The sequence below is a fragment of the Haemorhous mexicanus genome, chromosome 1 (assembly GCF_027477595.1).
Source record: "Haemorhous mexicanus isolate bHaeMex1 chromosome 1, bHaeMex1.pri, whole genome shotgun sequence".
In the NCBI taxonomy this organism is placed as follows: Eukaryota; Metazoa; Chordata; class Aves; order Passeriformes; family Fringillidae; genus Haemorhous; species Haemorhous mexicanus.
Genome location: NC_082341.1, coordinates 32,668,377 through 32,682,814, shown reverse-complemented (window position 1 = coordinate 32,682,814; position 14,438 = coordinate 32,668,377). Strand labels below are relative to the sequence as shown.

Below are 14,438 nucleotides of genomic sequence, written 5' to 3'. Positions count from 1 at the left end.
TGTTAATGCAGATAAAAACAGTACAATTCCTAACCTGTTCTGTTGTTATTCTCAATTATGTTATTAGAGGGCTCCTTTCAGAGGAATGCTCTGAAGGAATCCTCCATCCATGGGAGTGATATGAAAGGATCTTTTCTCACTTGACCATTTATGGAACTAAAACTGGTAGTAATAAATGTTGGTTAAAAAAAGAGTTTGCCTGGGTAGAGTTATTAAATTAAGTGCTGAATGTTGTCAGGCTGTATAGTCCTACTGTGTAATAACAGTAGCTGTCTTGCAGCTACAGGAAAATCCCTAGAATATTATAGGGGGTTGTATGTGATAGTGGTGTGAAACTGTACTGTGCTTCTGGTAAAAAGCAATGAATAAACAGTGTCTTGTTGGTGTTGGTAGCCCTCAGAATGCTTCCAGGCCAGGCCAAGTGAGTTTTACCACCCATTCTGTTTGTCTTGCACAGACTGTTAAAAAAGGTTGACCCTTGTACTTTTGTCTTCCTCCAACTATAGCAGTTCCACCCATGTTTTAAGAATAATGAGAAAGAATCCCATATTTCTAGACATGTCATAATTCCATACAGGAAAATAGATAACTCCCTCACCTAGCATGTTAATTGTAGCTGGCTTGGAAATATAGCTGATTCTGAGTCAGCTTTCTGGTTTTTAGGTATATAAAATTCAGAGTTGTTTTAAACCAGTTAGATTTTTCCATTGATTTTCAGTGAGCTTTTGGGCAGCCCTATGATGAGATGTGTCAAAATAATGCCAAAATACTAGCACTGTTGTACAAGCGGGTCTGCTTTGTAGTTTTCTTTGTAGCTGAAATAACTTCCAATCATTCTTTATAAATATTTCATAGTGTCTGAGTTCAGCACTTCAGTCACCTTATGTTTTCCTAAAATGGCAAAATACTAAAGATAGTAGGGCAAAGATGAAAGCATGAAGAGAGCAGATGCAAGAGTTGCAGAGATGTAAATTTTACTATTTACCTCTTCATACTGTTCCTTGCCTCTGCTAATTTGTCATATTTTCTGTAAGTATCTGTTCCTCCAATCACTTAGGGACAGTTTCAGCACTTCTCTTCACAGAATTTACTGTTATTGCTTTCCTAGTGATTGTGGAGTCTGACTTTGCAAAATATATGGGGAAGTTTGAAGATTTTGTTCAAGGAAGTATTGAAACATCATTTGTGAACTTCAGCCTGGGAGCTGGAGGGAAAGGTTATGTGGAAAACCAGTCCTCATTTGGAAACCTGAGAAAGCAGGAGGTTGACTTGCAGCAGCTTATGAAAGATGTCAAGGACAGGTATGTTTCTAATGTGAGTTTTTTAATGGCCAGGAGAGATTATTGAGCTGAAAAGACTTGGGCCAGCTGTGGTCACCCACCAATTAATTTTGTAGTGTTGCCACAGTTTGAAAATTATTTTTATTGTAAGTTTTCATATTCATGACAAATCATATATACAAGAATGAAAATCTCCATATTTGGAAATCTTGTTATTCAGACTTTTCCCTTTCTTGTTTTAAAAAATCTCTCTGTTATTTCATTTTACATTTTTGCATGAATTACCACCTGGAATGAGAGCCAGATCTTCCCTTCTTTGGGGGACTGTACTGAGGTAACAGTCTGGGAAAAAAAATAATTAGTTCTCTGTGTTACTGGGGCATTGAATATGGAAATTGAATTCAGAACTGCTAATGTTCTTGTAGCAGGCTTTGTAATTTCATGTGTGTGAGTGACTATGCTAGAAAATGGGATTATTTGAAGTTAAAAGGATAGCAAAAGTGAGCAAGCATAGTCAAGGCATATTCTACTAGCTGAACAAAATATGGTTACGTTGCTTCCTGTTATACCCTGTATTAATTGAGGGGAACCATGTTCTTTATTTTCCAAGGTATGGAGCACTTCCTCACTTCCTGTCCTACTCTGAAATGGGATCTATTTAATGTTGCAATGGGAGTGTCATGGACCAAAGCCTGTGTGGCAACCAGCTGACAAGTCAGGGGTCAGCCAACTATTGCAGATCGAGGCTCAATGGGAGATGAGGGTGCTTCATCTGTGACAGCATTGTACTCCAGATCTGTAGCAGGGGCTGTAATGAATTTAAATAGCCTTTGCTGATGCTCTGAAGATAAAGATGATAGATTTTTGCTATCAGTGCAGAAGTTGTCAGAAGCAATGTAAATTTGCTTTAGATACACTGATGTTCTAGGAATAATCAATTCTCCATTTTCATGGGAACAAATGGCTGGTATTCCTTTTATTGTGAGCATTCACAAGTCAACAAATTTATTCTAATAAGGCACCTTGCTGTCTTTGTACTAAATGCCTTATTAAAAGCAGAGAATACTGGGCTCAATGTGTGTACCAAGCTTGTACAATTAATCTGCATCTAGTATCAAGAAAATAGTGTCAGTCAAGATTTAGAGTCTTGTTTGTAGCACTAGGTAGAGTCCTTTGGAGAAACAAACTCAGTAACTTTGATTTAGGATTGGTAAGCTTTTACTTGAAGTCACCTACTCTGTTCACAAAAAGAATCCTCCCACAGCAAATCAGCACATCTTGGAGTTACAATTCTTTATGTAACTAAATACTCAAAAATACATTACCTTCTTATGAGTGTTGAAAATCAGTAGCTCTGCACTGATCTATATGTGACTGTTAACTGAAGTTGATGTGTGTGCCACTTTATGCAAGGCAGTAGGCCTTAGTTCATAAAAAAGATGCTCATAGCTTATTAAAGCTTATGATGCACAGTGTATAATTGAAACTGAGTCAGTCTGCTTTCTGCCAGGTCACTGAAAATGATGAGGGTAGCAGAATTTTTATTTTTTTCTCCAGTGTAATGCAGAGGCTCACTGGAAATTGTTGGCAATGCCTTATAGATGAAATTCTACTTACTCGTTCATAAATATTCTATGATTTATGATTGATTGTGTCCGAGCTTCAAGCTTTCAGCTCGTTCATGAGTATTGTGTGAAATTCAGGAGTGCTGATGCCTACAAGTTAGCGATTTTTGGATGCAAAACATTACAGTGCTTACAAGAGCACGTTTACCTGTCAGGCCTTGTGAAATGCGAGGCAGCAAACTGTTATTGATGTCATTTAACAACATGTGGGGCTTCTGCTAGTTTGATCAATTAATTTATTATTTCTACATATATAACCTAATTAAATTGCATTTTTAAAATCTTCTTGTATTAGGCTGATTAAGTCAAAGCTGCAGATTAGTAGCAGTGAACTCTAAAAAGTCAAAGCTGATGTGCCTTTTAAAATAAGTTACATGAGTCTTCAGAGTTGAGCAAGCTGAAAGTGCTCAGTGGCAGGAAAACAGTTTCCTGTCTCTTCTTAGGTGAACCTTCTGAAGGAGAATTCTACTGATCTTTTAATTAGATTCCAGATGCTGCATTAGCTCCTTTTTCTGAAAAAGGGTGAAAGCTGAAGGATGTGGGATGAGATGCTTCCTGGTTCACAGAAGCAGTGACATTGTAAATGCAGAACACGATAATTAACATAATATGCAATACCTAAAATAAAGTTAAACAATAGTTTTAGGTACACAATCTTGGCATCTTTGCCTTTACATTATTTTTGATTTTGTATTACATAGTGCTTGCTAGTTCACAGGGCACTGTAACATACTGATACATGATTTGGGGCAGAGTCCTGTGCCTCTAGCTCAATTGGTTTGCTATGGATTTAAGACATTATATTCCATCTTCAGTTTTAAGGCTTTCAGTACTGTCTGCCATAAGGTCCTCTTAGAGAAGTTGATGAAGTATGGGCTACATGAGCCACTTTTCAGTGGTGCCCAGAGACGGAGCAGAAAGCAATAGGCACAATCTGAGATGCAGGAGGCTCTGTCTGAACATGAAGAAACTCTCTTTCACTGTGAGGGTGACTGAGCACAGGTTGCCTGAGGAGGCTGAGTTCCCCACCTTGGAGACATGATCCTAGGCAGACTGCTCTAGGTGGCCCTGCTAAAGCAGGAAGTTAGACCAGATGACTGTCCAGCCTCACCCATTCTGTCCTCTTTCCTCCAGTAAAAAGGATTACAAGGATATTATAATGTCTGTACTTCTCATATATTAACAAATTTGCTTGTTTGTTTTTTTACCATTTCACTGAAAGTCATGGAAGGTGTTTGAATGAGAAGTTCTGAGAGGACAGTGATGGCAGTCAGTCAGTTCACATCTGCTGCAGAAAAAATTGCCTGTCATACTTCCATCCTTTTATGTGTATGATTCCTAACTCTGTGATTAGCATATTAGGAAAAGACCTGTGTTTTTAACTGCGTACTCTGGCATGGCTGAAAGATACTTACATGCTGTTGCGTGTTGCATTTTAGTTGAATTAGTGAAACTGCATGGTATTGTCCGTCCTGAGACAAAAATAAATGTCTATTCTTAATCTGAGTACAGTGGAAATTCAGACTATTTTGTGATTTATTGTTTAAAACTCCTTGAGCATATATGAGCATGATGAGAAAACCATTTAGTTTCCTGCCTAAGCTGCTGCATGAGGTAATATGAAGTCACAGAGTGCTGTGAGACAGGATTGAATAAAAGCAATTGTGTGTGCCTGTGATTTAAAAAATAAGGAGCATGTCAAATAGAAAATAGAGAAAGTACCTGTCACTTGCAGTCTGAGAAGTCTCTGTTATTCTTAGGGAAGATGTTCTATGAAGTACATGTCAGGTTATTCTGTAGGGAAAATAGTGAAATGCTATCAATAAGCTGACTATTGCAGATGCTGTGTTCTGTAAGAAGTAGGTCAGAGAGGTTATATTTGAAGTGGATTAACAAAAGAAATATGCATCTGTGCTTGGTGGAAAATGGCAGAGTGAGATTTTACTCTCTGACACTCATCTCTGTTAGAGCAGGAACAAAGCTGGGTGAAGGCTCTCACTTGCAACAAGCAGTATTTGTATGGAAGATATCAGACTACTGCACAGTATAAATGAAGTGGAGAAGAAGCTGTGAGCATGAGCTGCCTGTGTCTCTGCAGCTGGGAGAGGAGGTATATTGAGGTGACATTGCCCAGAACAGGACTGAAAAGGTTTTTTACTTGTAAGTAGTTTAGACCAGTGAAAATTTGTGCAGAGAGGCAGCAGTGCTGATTTCAATGTGAGGATGGAGAGTACTCGCAACAACACCCATTCTTCTTGGTGTCTGTAGGAAATTGACAAGTACCTTGCTTTGAGGGTTTGTGGGTGGGTTACTGAGACAGGCAAGATTTGATGGAAAATGGTCCTATGGCCTCTCCTTTGTGGGAAATTACGTCCAATTCTGTGCCTAAAGGAAACACCCTCAGTCTCAGCAGTGGGGTTTAGAGCAGACTTGTGCTCTCTCCTTTAACTATGAGAGCCTGCTATGTTGCCAGGTGGTGTTGTCTGTTTTTTCTTGTATTTATTTGGTTTCTGCTTTTCTCTTTTCTGACTCCAGTCTGCAGCAAATTGCCTTTGTGCCTCTGTTGTCTACTGCTTTCCTAATGAGAGAAGAAAAATACTGAATGAAGGTGAAAGTAGTCTTTGCATTATAGGAGAGTAGAAGTGTTTAATCTAGTTAAATGTGGAATGAGACCAAAACTCAAAGAAATTATTTTATTTACATGTTTGACCTGTAAAGCTTCCAGTGTAATAAATCGTTGACCTCAAGAAGGTTGTTTAGGCAGAACAAACAATCAAGCAAAACCCCTAATTTGTATTTTTAACGTAATTTGTATTTATACAGACTTGTACTCTCTGTGTTGATAATGGGACTTGGCAAACCAACATCTCATTATATTTTCTATAGTGTTATTTTTGAGTGCTTCAGCTCAGCTCCTTGGCATGGAATGGGTAATGGTGATGTAGTACAAATGGCACAGGGTTGGTGGGTGTTGGTTGTACAGTACAGAGTGAAAGAGATGGTAAGAGCCATGGTTGTAGAACAGAAATAAAAGCTCTGAAACATGACCTGTAAAGTAAAAAAATTCAATGCAATTTATGTGTTTGCATGCATGTATTCTCAGGCATTTAACTCTGCCATGTCGTGTTACTCAGCTATTTTCTTATATTCAGTGTTATGCTGGTAAGTAAGTTCAGTTCTTGCAAAAATACAGTCATAGACTCAGCAGCCTGCAATACTTGAAGCCCTGCTCTGATTATCAAACTTAACCCTGTTGTGGACTGCTCTTGATGACTGTTTTCAGTGATAATTTAGATAAGATACTTGCTTACCTCATGTCATCTCCTGTTTGAGTTGCTGATGAGAGCAGAATATTTTGCCTTCAACACTACTGTGCCCCAATAATAACTCATGATGTGCCCACATGCAACCCCAGAGTTTTGTTTTATGATAGAAAGTTCAGTGCCTGAAGTCTAGAAAAGTGCACTTAACTCTGCTGTCCTCAAAAGGTTTCTGTTGCTGTGGGCAAGGCTACGTGTTTGAAAGCTCTGAATTTGGAGCTCACTAAACTTGCTGGGCAGAGGAGAACATTTCTGACAGCTTTACAATGGGACTCATCCCACTGAAGTCATTTGAACCTTGGGGCTGTGACAGTGGCTGTCTCTGGCACACATTCAGCTCTGTGCAGGGGATCCCAGGTCACCTCTGGGCACTGCCTCGGGTGTGCTGCTGCAGCAGGTAGCTCTGTGTCCCTGTGTTTCACTGTCACTCCGTAGCCCTCAGTGCTGCAGCACCTCCTCCAGCATTGCCTCCAGGTTTTGTTCACTCCCTCTGTCTGCAAATTAATGTCTTCTGACTCTTCTGCTCTGCCACTCTGCTGCTGCTGTATCTGGGCCTCAAAGCCAGGAGTGTGACAGGGTCTGAGCCAGTCCTGCCTCAGGCAGAATACTGTAGAAGCAGGTGGAAGAAAAAGTCTCTTGAATTTGTTTGGTAATTCATTTGCATAGGTCATATTCTGTAGGCTTCCTCAATTAACACTTATTCAGAAATAGCAAAGTTTTATTTAATAGATGTTTTTTATCTTTGTTTGAGGGGCTTTTTTTCTGTAAATTTTGGAGATATCCAGCAAGTTTGTCATCCTCTTAAACAGTCAAAAAATACACATGAAAGCAAGTGACAAATCGTTTTTATGCTTCTTCATTGTTATTTTTCCCCTGTGGCTCCGTAGGTCAAATGTTAAAACTGCAAGTTCTTAGTGCATTCATTTGTATTTTCAGGATGCTTAGCACACTACTTTAGAAACATAAATAATTATTGTGAAGTATATGATAGGCTTGATAGACTGTAACTAATGGCTCTGGTTTGGCAGACACTTTTGAGAATGGTGAGGTTTGTGGTTGCTTGGTGTTTCTTGAATTTTTGCTTAATCCAAAGGTTCATTGCATTCCAAGCATAAAGCATGACTTTGCACCAAATGAAAAAAGGTTATATTAATAATCTCAGGAATGTTTGGGGCTGCTGCATTGCTTCAGAGGTATTTTCTTTCCCTTGTCTAAACAATCATCTTTAAGGTTTTCAGACAGTTCATTCCAACTGATTGAACTTTCATATAAGCATGTAACTCTCCAAAGATCAAAAATTGCCTGAGGATATTTTTAATTCAATAAAAACCCCAGCTGACTTCAGACTTATACAGACTGCATAAATTCAGAGCTCCAGAATCTAATAAATCTAAAACTTTTTAATTAAAAGTGGAGATATCTCGATTTAAATGAATTGGAGTCAGACATGTCTTTCTGTCACATTTTTGGGAAATTGCCATTTAGCTCCATGAATAGCCATTTACAATAAAAGGGAGGAGAAAAGACTGAATAATTTGAGTCAGGGATAGCAGTCCTTTAATCTTCCAACAGTTTTGCTAGATTACCTGTTCATAAAAGATACAACATCTCATCTGAGGACCTCCAGCAAATGTGTAATATAATTGACACATTTTAATCAATTGAATACAATTAAGAAATTGCTTTAATTGTTACCAGAAAGTCTGTTAGCACCCCAAAAGACAAGGTGGTAAATTTTGTAACATTTTCTTAGAAAATAAACGTCCTGTAATGTTACTGGAGTTCACTTTCTGTCTTCTGCTCATTTTAAGAAGAACCTAATGTTAGAATCATTTCCAGCAGCATTTAAACACATGCTGAATTGTGCTGTGGAGTAGGGATGGTTTATTAAGCTGGTGCCTGGGCTAGAGTTTTGAGCTCCCTGCACCCCCAGTTAGTTTTTCTTTTGACTGTGACAGTCCTAGTCACCAATTTTGAATTTTGCCTCTATACCAATGAATAATGCAGGATTTTAAAGCAGGTGGGGATTTTTCAGTAATCCCCAGTCCCAAAATCAATGAAATCTTCTGTTTTCTCATTCAGCCTTTTGAAATAGTCAGTGCTGATCCCACTCAGCCTGTTTGGGGTTTAGGTGAGCGCTGAAACAGATCCATAGCAAGCAGTGGGGGTTGGCACTGAGGCATTTCTGTCATTGTGTGCCCCAGCCAGCACCCCCTGCCATGGCCATGGCAATGTCAGTTTGAGCTCACAGTGGGAGAGGATTCAGTCCAGTGTCCAAGTGCCTGATTGGTTGGTTTTGTATTACCCAGGAAACTCAAAGTTTTTTTCTTTTCTTTTTTTCTTTTTTTTTTCCTTTGCTTCCCTCTTGCTTTTTTCTTTGCTTAGAAAGTATCCAGACAACTTCCATTTTTGCTGAGAGTAGGGAATCAAGAATTCAGTATGTATGTGAGGATTTACTGTGGAAAACGGATACTTACTGCTGTCAAATAACAAAAGAGGACATCATAATTTTGAGGAGGCTGCTCATACAGAAACCATTGTCATTTTTGCAATAAAAGCTTCTTCAAGCAATTAAGAAAATGTGGTTAGTTTTGTTTTTTGGGGGTTTCTTTCACAATTATAGTATTTTTAATGGTGTATTTTTCTTTTTCAGAACAATAGATCTAAACAGTAGTTTGCTGCAACAAGTAATAGAAAGAAAACGTGAAGTGCTGTGCATCTTGAGAGAAAAGATAATCACAACTCAGAGGTGTACAATATCTGAACATATCCAGACAGAAGAAAAAGTCAGCGGTGTGATAGGATGCACTGCAAAAACAATAAAGGTAAAAGTTACAAAAAATCTGCAAGGAATAGAATGTTTGCACATTATCTGAGAAGAAATGATTTCTCCAAATGGATTTCAGAGTATTTTTCGTGCTTTCCTAATGTGCTGAAGAAACTGCAGTGCTTGGTTGTGAAAATTCTGTATGGTAAAATGTTTTTTCCATTGCCTTTCTGGCAAAAGGTGCCACATTTTTGTATGAGCCTGGAATGTAGTTTCCACCAACACTATCAAATTGTGATTCTGTTTCTCTGTAGATTCCTGCCTACAGCAGAACATGAAGCAAACCTAAAACAATTCATTGCAATTGAATAGCAAAATGCATTGCTGAATCGCATTTATTTGAAACGCCGAGTAATCATTCATCACAAATGGATGCAGTGTCTACTGAGTTTTCATATTTATTGGGAAACTATTTGTTTTTGATCGTGGGAGTAGAGATTAACTGCATTATGAGGCTATCTGAAAAATTGCCTGTGAATTGAGAAGGAACTACTGAAGTCAAAACATGCTTATTTACTGCAAGTTGTTTATTTTTAAAAGCTGGAAATCACTTCTGTGTACAGTGAGTCTCCAGTTGCAGGAATCCGGGAATTGCTGTGTAACAACCCCCTTTGCAAATGCCACCTTCCGGGTACCAGCCTCCAGCTGGGCAAAAGAAATGTCACAGTAGAATTGGGCAAGGCAGGACACTGAAGTGGGTGCCCATTTCCCATTGACATGGGGCTTCACGTGTGGCAAAAGCTACGCCTGAAGCTCAACTTTGTGCTAGGACAGGGTAGCTAAGAGCATGAGAGCTGCTCTTGGCACTGTGTTTCTACCTCATTCTTCATCTAGTTCCTTTCTTAGATGCCAGATGTGAGGTGTAGCACTTTGATGAGACATCATGAAGAATAAAGGATATTCTCCCTCTGTATTTTTCACCTTAATTACACGTTTAAGCTATGCAGTAGCTGAATCAGATAAATGGTGAATAAATCTGTCTTATAGGTTTCAGTAAGTGAAAATGGAAGTCTGATGAAGGATTCTAGTGTGATCCTTGAAATTCCTCCTGCAACCACTATTGCCTATGGTGTAATTGAACTGTTCATAAAGCACAATGGCCAGTTTGGTAAGTAAAAAACTCTTTTTGTGGCACACAGTTCAACTGGGGACAAAGCTGTTTGTCGGACAGTGATTTTTGTGTTTCCCTGTGTGTGAAGGTGATTATGTTGTATGGTGTCCTTTGCCTTGATAGTTATTTGTGCAGATTTAGTAATTTTAAAACTTTGATGTAGTAATGCTTTTTCACTGGCTTGAGTACACTGTAAACTCTAGAACGACTTAGGTTTCAGGGAACCACTGGCTTGAGTACACTGTAAACTCAGAACGACTTAGGTTTCAGGGAACCACAGGAGATCATGTAGCTAAGCCTCTGCTTAAGGCAAGGCCAACTTTTGAACATTGATCTAAGTTCAGTTAGATCAGATTGCTCATATCCTTGTCTATTATAAAGTTTTGATTTATCTTCAGAGACAGAGATTCCATCACTCCTCTGAGCAGCCTGTTACCATGTTGGACCACTGTGGTAGTGAATTATTTTCCTCAGTATCTGCCATTTGCTAGGTATCTCCAGTCTGTGAATGTGGGGCTTGTACTCAAGAGTCCAAAACTGGACATAGCACTCTGAATGCACTTTCCCAAACTGAAAATTCAGTTCCATCAATCCACCAGCTACAGTCTTGTCAGAACAGCCCAGTATGCAGCTGTTCTGGTTTAGGGCAAATTTGGGCGCAAACTTCAATAACTGCAAGGGCAAGCTACTGATCCTCTCAGATTTATTGTCCATGTCTTTCACTGCAATTTTGCTTCCAGCCAGCTGGCCCTTGGCCTGGGCTATTCCCTTTGCCTGTTGCAGAGAGTGACCTGAATGTAAATCAGCTCTCAACCAGGAATGTTTAGACAACAGTCATGTTAAGAACAGAATTTGGGACTGGAATTTAAACTTTGCTAGCTTACACTTTCATTTAAAGATTGCCCTCAAAGTGGTTACAGAAATGCCCTTGTCATGTTGTCCAGTCATGCTTTACTTATGTCAAGTCGAATATTTTTCAGGTTAAAAAAATGTTGAAATTGGCTTTGGGGGGAGTTGTATCTCTGCTCTTCACATTCACTTGGGTTTTTCTTTCTTGTCTCTCCTCATTTAAACTCACGGACCTAAAGGAGGTTTCAGAGGATGTTATGCAAGGAGGAATAAAATCAGATAGTAGAGCTGGAAGTTGGGAAGGACTGAAGTGGAGAGAAATAGGAGGTACATTGAAGAAAGAATTGGAGTAGAGTTGAGGTTTGAATCCAGGATGTCCTTTACTAGGATGAGAAATGCAGAAGATGAACTCTCCATCGTATTCCTGATATTAAGGAAGTCTGTAAGCTCAGGAATAGAAGTAAATATTATGTAACCTGTAAAAAGTTTCTGAAAAGTGGAATTGTTCTGATGTAGCCTGAACACAGAGATCATAGCAGAGGATGTTGACGTCATGGTTATAATCGAACTGTAATTCAGAGTAATGAGGTGCAATTAAGGCTGTCTGACTGCATAGGTATATAACTGATAGCCTACTTAGATGATTTCTACATGAAATTATCATGTCCTCTAGCTAAGAATACATGGGTCTTGTTAATGATCTATATTTCTCTGTTTTTTTCCCACTTCTGCTTCTTTTTCTGCTTTTTTTTTCCATAATAAATATTAACAGATTTTAAGCTTCAAAACCAGTTTGTTTCATGTTTTATCTTAAATAATCTATGTCCTGCCTCTTATCTTTTTTAATTTGTGCTATTTTCCCTTGCCTGAGTGTCATTGAGAAGGTAAAGGGGAGGAACTGGCAACAGAAATAGGACTTTGCCAGTGAGAGTGAGTATGGTGGAGGCTAAAGTTCAACTCGTTAATGTCTGAGCAGCAGGGATCAGTGTCTGTTTATGGGAATAGAAGTAGCCTTTGAAGTTAAATCCAAGGAGTAATGTAGTCCTTTCTCGGGAGACTGAAGGTGACCAATAGCAGGTGTAACCTAATGGGATTTGCTTCGCAAATAATTGTGGAATAAGATGCATGTAAGCTTTTTATTGTTTCTTTTTATTTTCAACTGCTAGTACCTGAGTTATTCTGTTAGGAAGAATGGTATATATTTCTTTTAAATGTTCTGACTAATGCTACTGGACGTATTTGGATATTTTTATAAATAATTTTTTTTTTAGAGAAGAAGGATAATACTTTTCTGATCCATTTACCACTGTGCTTTCCTGTAATCATTCTGTTTTCTACAGGCTAATTCTTCGCTCCCTGTAAAAGCTGTTTCTGCTTAAGGCTTTGCAGTTTTGTCTCTCTAAAGTTGCGCTGAAGTGCCTCTTGTTCTTGCTTTACAAATCAGGAAATATAAAAGCACCCAGCTGATTTGTGTTGCTCTGTTCATAGCTATATGTGTGTGTTTTGCTTTTTCTTAAATGTCTGTAAATTAAGCAGTCCCAATATATCCACTTTTCCACATAAAGCAGTTTCTTTGATTGTTTTCACTGATCATCTCTGGTGTTCTTATGTTTTTGTTAACATTTCTGAGTAACTAACAAGCTCTAACTGCACTGTTGGAGGTTTGTCATTGATTAATGTAATAGAATTCGGTACACAATTTACAAACAGTCCTCTTAATACAGAATTTTGAGTCCTGTGTTTTCCTGTGAATTGAGTCCAACTACAAGATTAAACAACATCATCTGAAGAGTTGTATTTCCCTTATTAGCATCATTTTGCCTCAGGAGGGGAGGCAGTGTATTTAGCACAGTCTTCCTCCTCAGGATTCATATGAAAGCCTTGTTATTTTCAATGACAGTAACATGAGTGAGTTGGCCTTGTGGTGCCTCAGCTGTTGTCCAGAGTCTTGTTGCTTTGGGAAGTTCTTAGCTTGTGTTAATCGCTTTCTGCTCCTCTGTAGCTCCTTCTTCTCCATGAAGGGTTATGCAAGCATAAAGGTCTGTCATCTTTCTTTCTCTATGGCAGGGATTTCTTTGTCTGCTTTCCCTTTGAAAAAGCTTTTTGCTGATGGAGTGCTCTCCATGCTTTCTCATCTGCTTTGAATGTCCTTAATTTAGTAAGACAGACTCTTACAACTGCAAAAAGGTTATATTTAGGTTTTGTTCCTCGTACATCTGAGCACTGTGCTTGATTAGTTACATTTTTTCCCTTTGCTGTCAGGTATTACTTTAGAATTGAGTTTCTCTTGCTAGCCTGCCTGTGCTCTCCTCAGACCCACTGCAGAGTGCCATGGGTACACATTCAAATCTTGCATTTGAGCCAATAAAAGATGATCAGAATTTGCACAGGGCTTTGACTGTATTCTGCATCTTTAGGGCATGGTGTTTGACACATGAGCACAGAATTTGATACTCCGGATTTCTCAGCATAACTCCTACAAAGGCTCCTTGTACTTTCCAGGAAGCCCTTAACTTCATCAGGCTGGGAGCACTGGGATGGCAGGACAAGAACTCACCCTGTTTGGGTGAGTTTGGCCAGTGCTTGTCACAAAGATGAGGCAGAAAGGGTAATCCATCCAGGGCATGTTATTTCCTCTGTGGTATTACTGAAGAGAGACAGTTATTGCAGAGCGATTGTGTAAGGAAACATCCCTGGGTGATGTCCTTTAGAGACTCTCAGAAGTCTCCTGTTATCCACTTACCCGGAGGACTTGAGAATGGACCTGTGGCTTGGCTGAGAAAGAGGAGTTTGTCAGTGCCATGACCAGCAGAATGTCTGTGAAGGACTTGCAAGAGTTCTTAGAAATCTCAGAGAGTACTTTCATGTATCACCTTCATGAGTGGATCTCCTTGCCTGCATTACAGCATGTCTCTTAGACAAAGTACAGACTGGGGAATGAGAAGCTGGAGAGCAGTGCCATGGAAAGGGATCTGAGGGTCTTGGGCAATGGCAGGGTGAATCTGAGTCAGCAGTGCCCTGGCAGCCAGGAGGGCCAACCCTGTCCTGGGGAGAGTTGGGCACAGAATCCCCAGCCGGGCAAGTCCCACTCTGCTCTGAGCTGGAGCAGCCTCACCTTGGGGGCAGTTTTGGGTGCCACAATGTAAGAAAACTCTTAGAGAGTACCCAAAGGAGGGCAGTGAAGGTGGTGAAGGGCCTTGAGGGGAAGCTGTATGAGGAGCAGCTGAGGGCACTGGGGTTGATCAGCCTGGAGAAGAGGAGACTGAGGGAGACCTCACTGCAGTTACAACTTCCTTGTGAAGGGAGGAGGGGGTCAGATGCTGATCTCTTCTCTGTGCTGACCAGCAACAAGGAATGGCCCAAAGTTGTGTCAAGGGAGGTTTAGGTTGGATATAAGGAAAAGGTTCTTCACCCAGAGAGTGTTTG

General features: G+C 39.6%; 1 protein-coding gene across 5 annotated transcripts in view; it reads left to right on the top strand.

Moving 5' to 3' along the window:
- GSDME (gasdermin E) overlaps window positions 1–14,438 on the top strand; it is a 35,663-nt gene that overhangs the window by 14,174 nt on the left and 7,051 nt on the right. For all 5 annotated transcript variants that reach the window (XM_059845110.1, XM_059845120.1, XM_059845101.1 and 2 more), the window contains 3 exons: window positions 1,109–1,301; window positions 8,879–9,050; window positions 10,040–10,160. In XM_059845110.1, coding sequence (XP_059701093.1) covers window positions 1,109–1,301; window positions 8,879–9,050; window positions 10,040–10,160 — 486 coding nt within the window. The remainder of the gene's footprint in view (window positions 1–1,108; window positions 1,302–8,878; window positions 9,051–10,039; window positions 10,161–14,438) is intronic.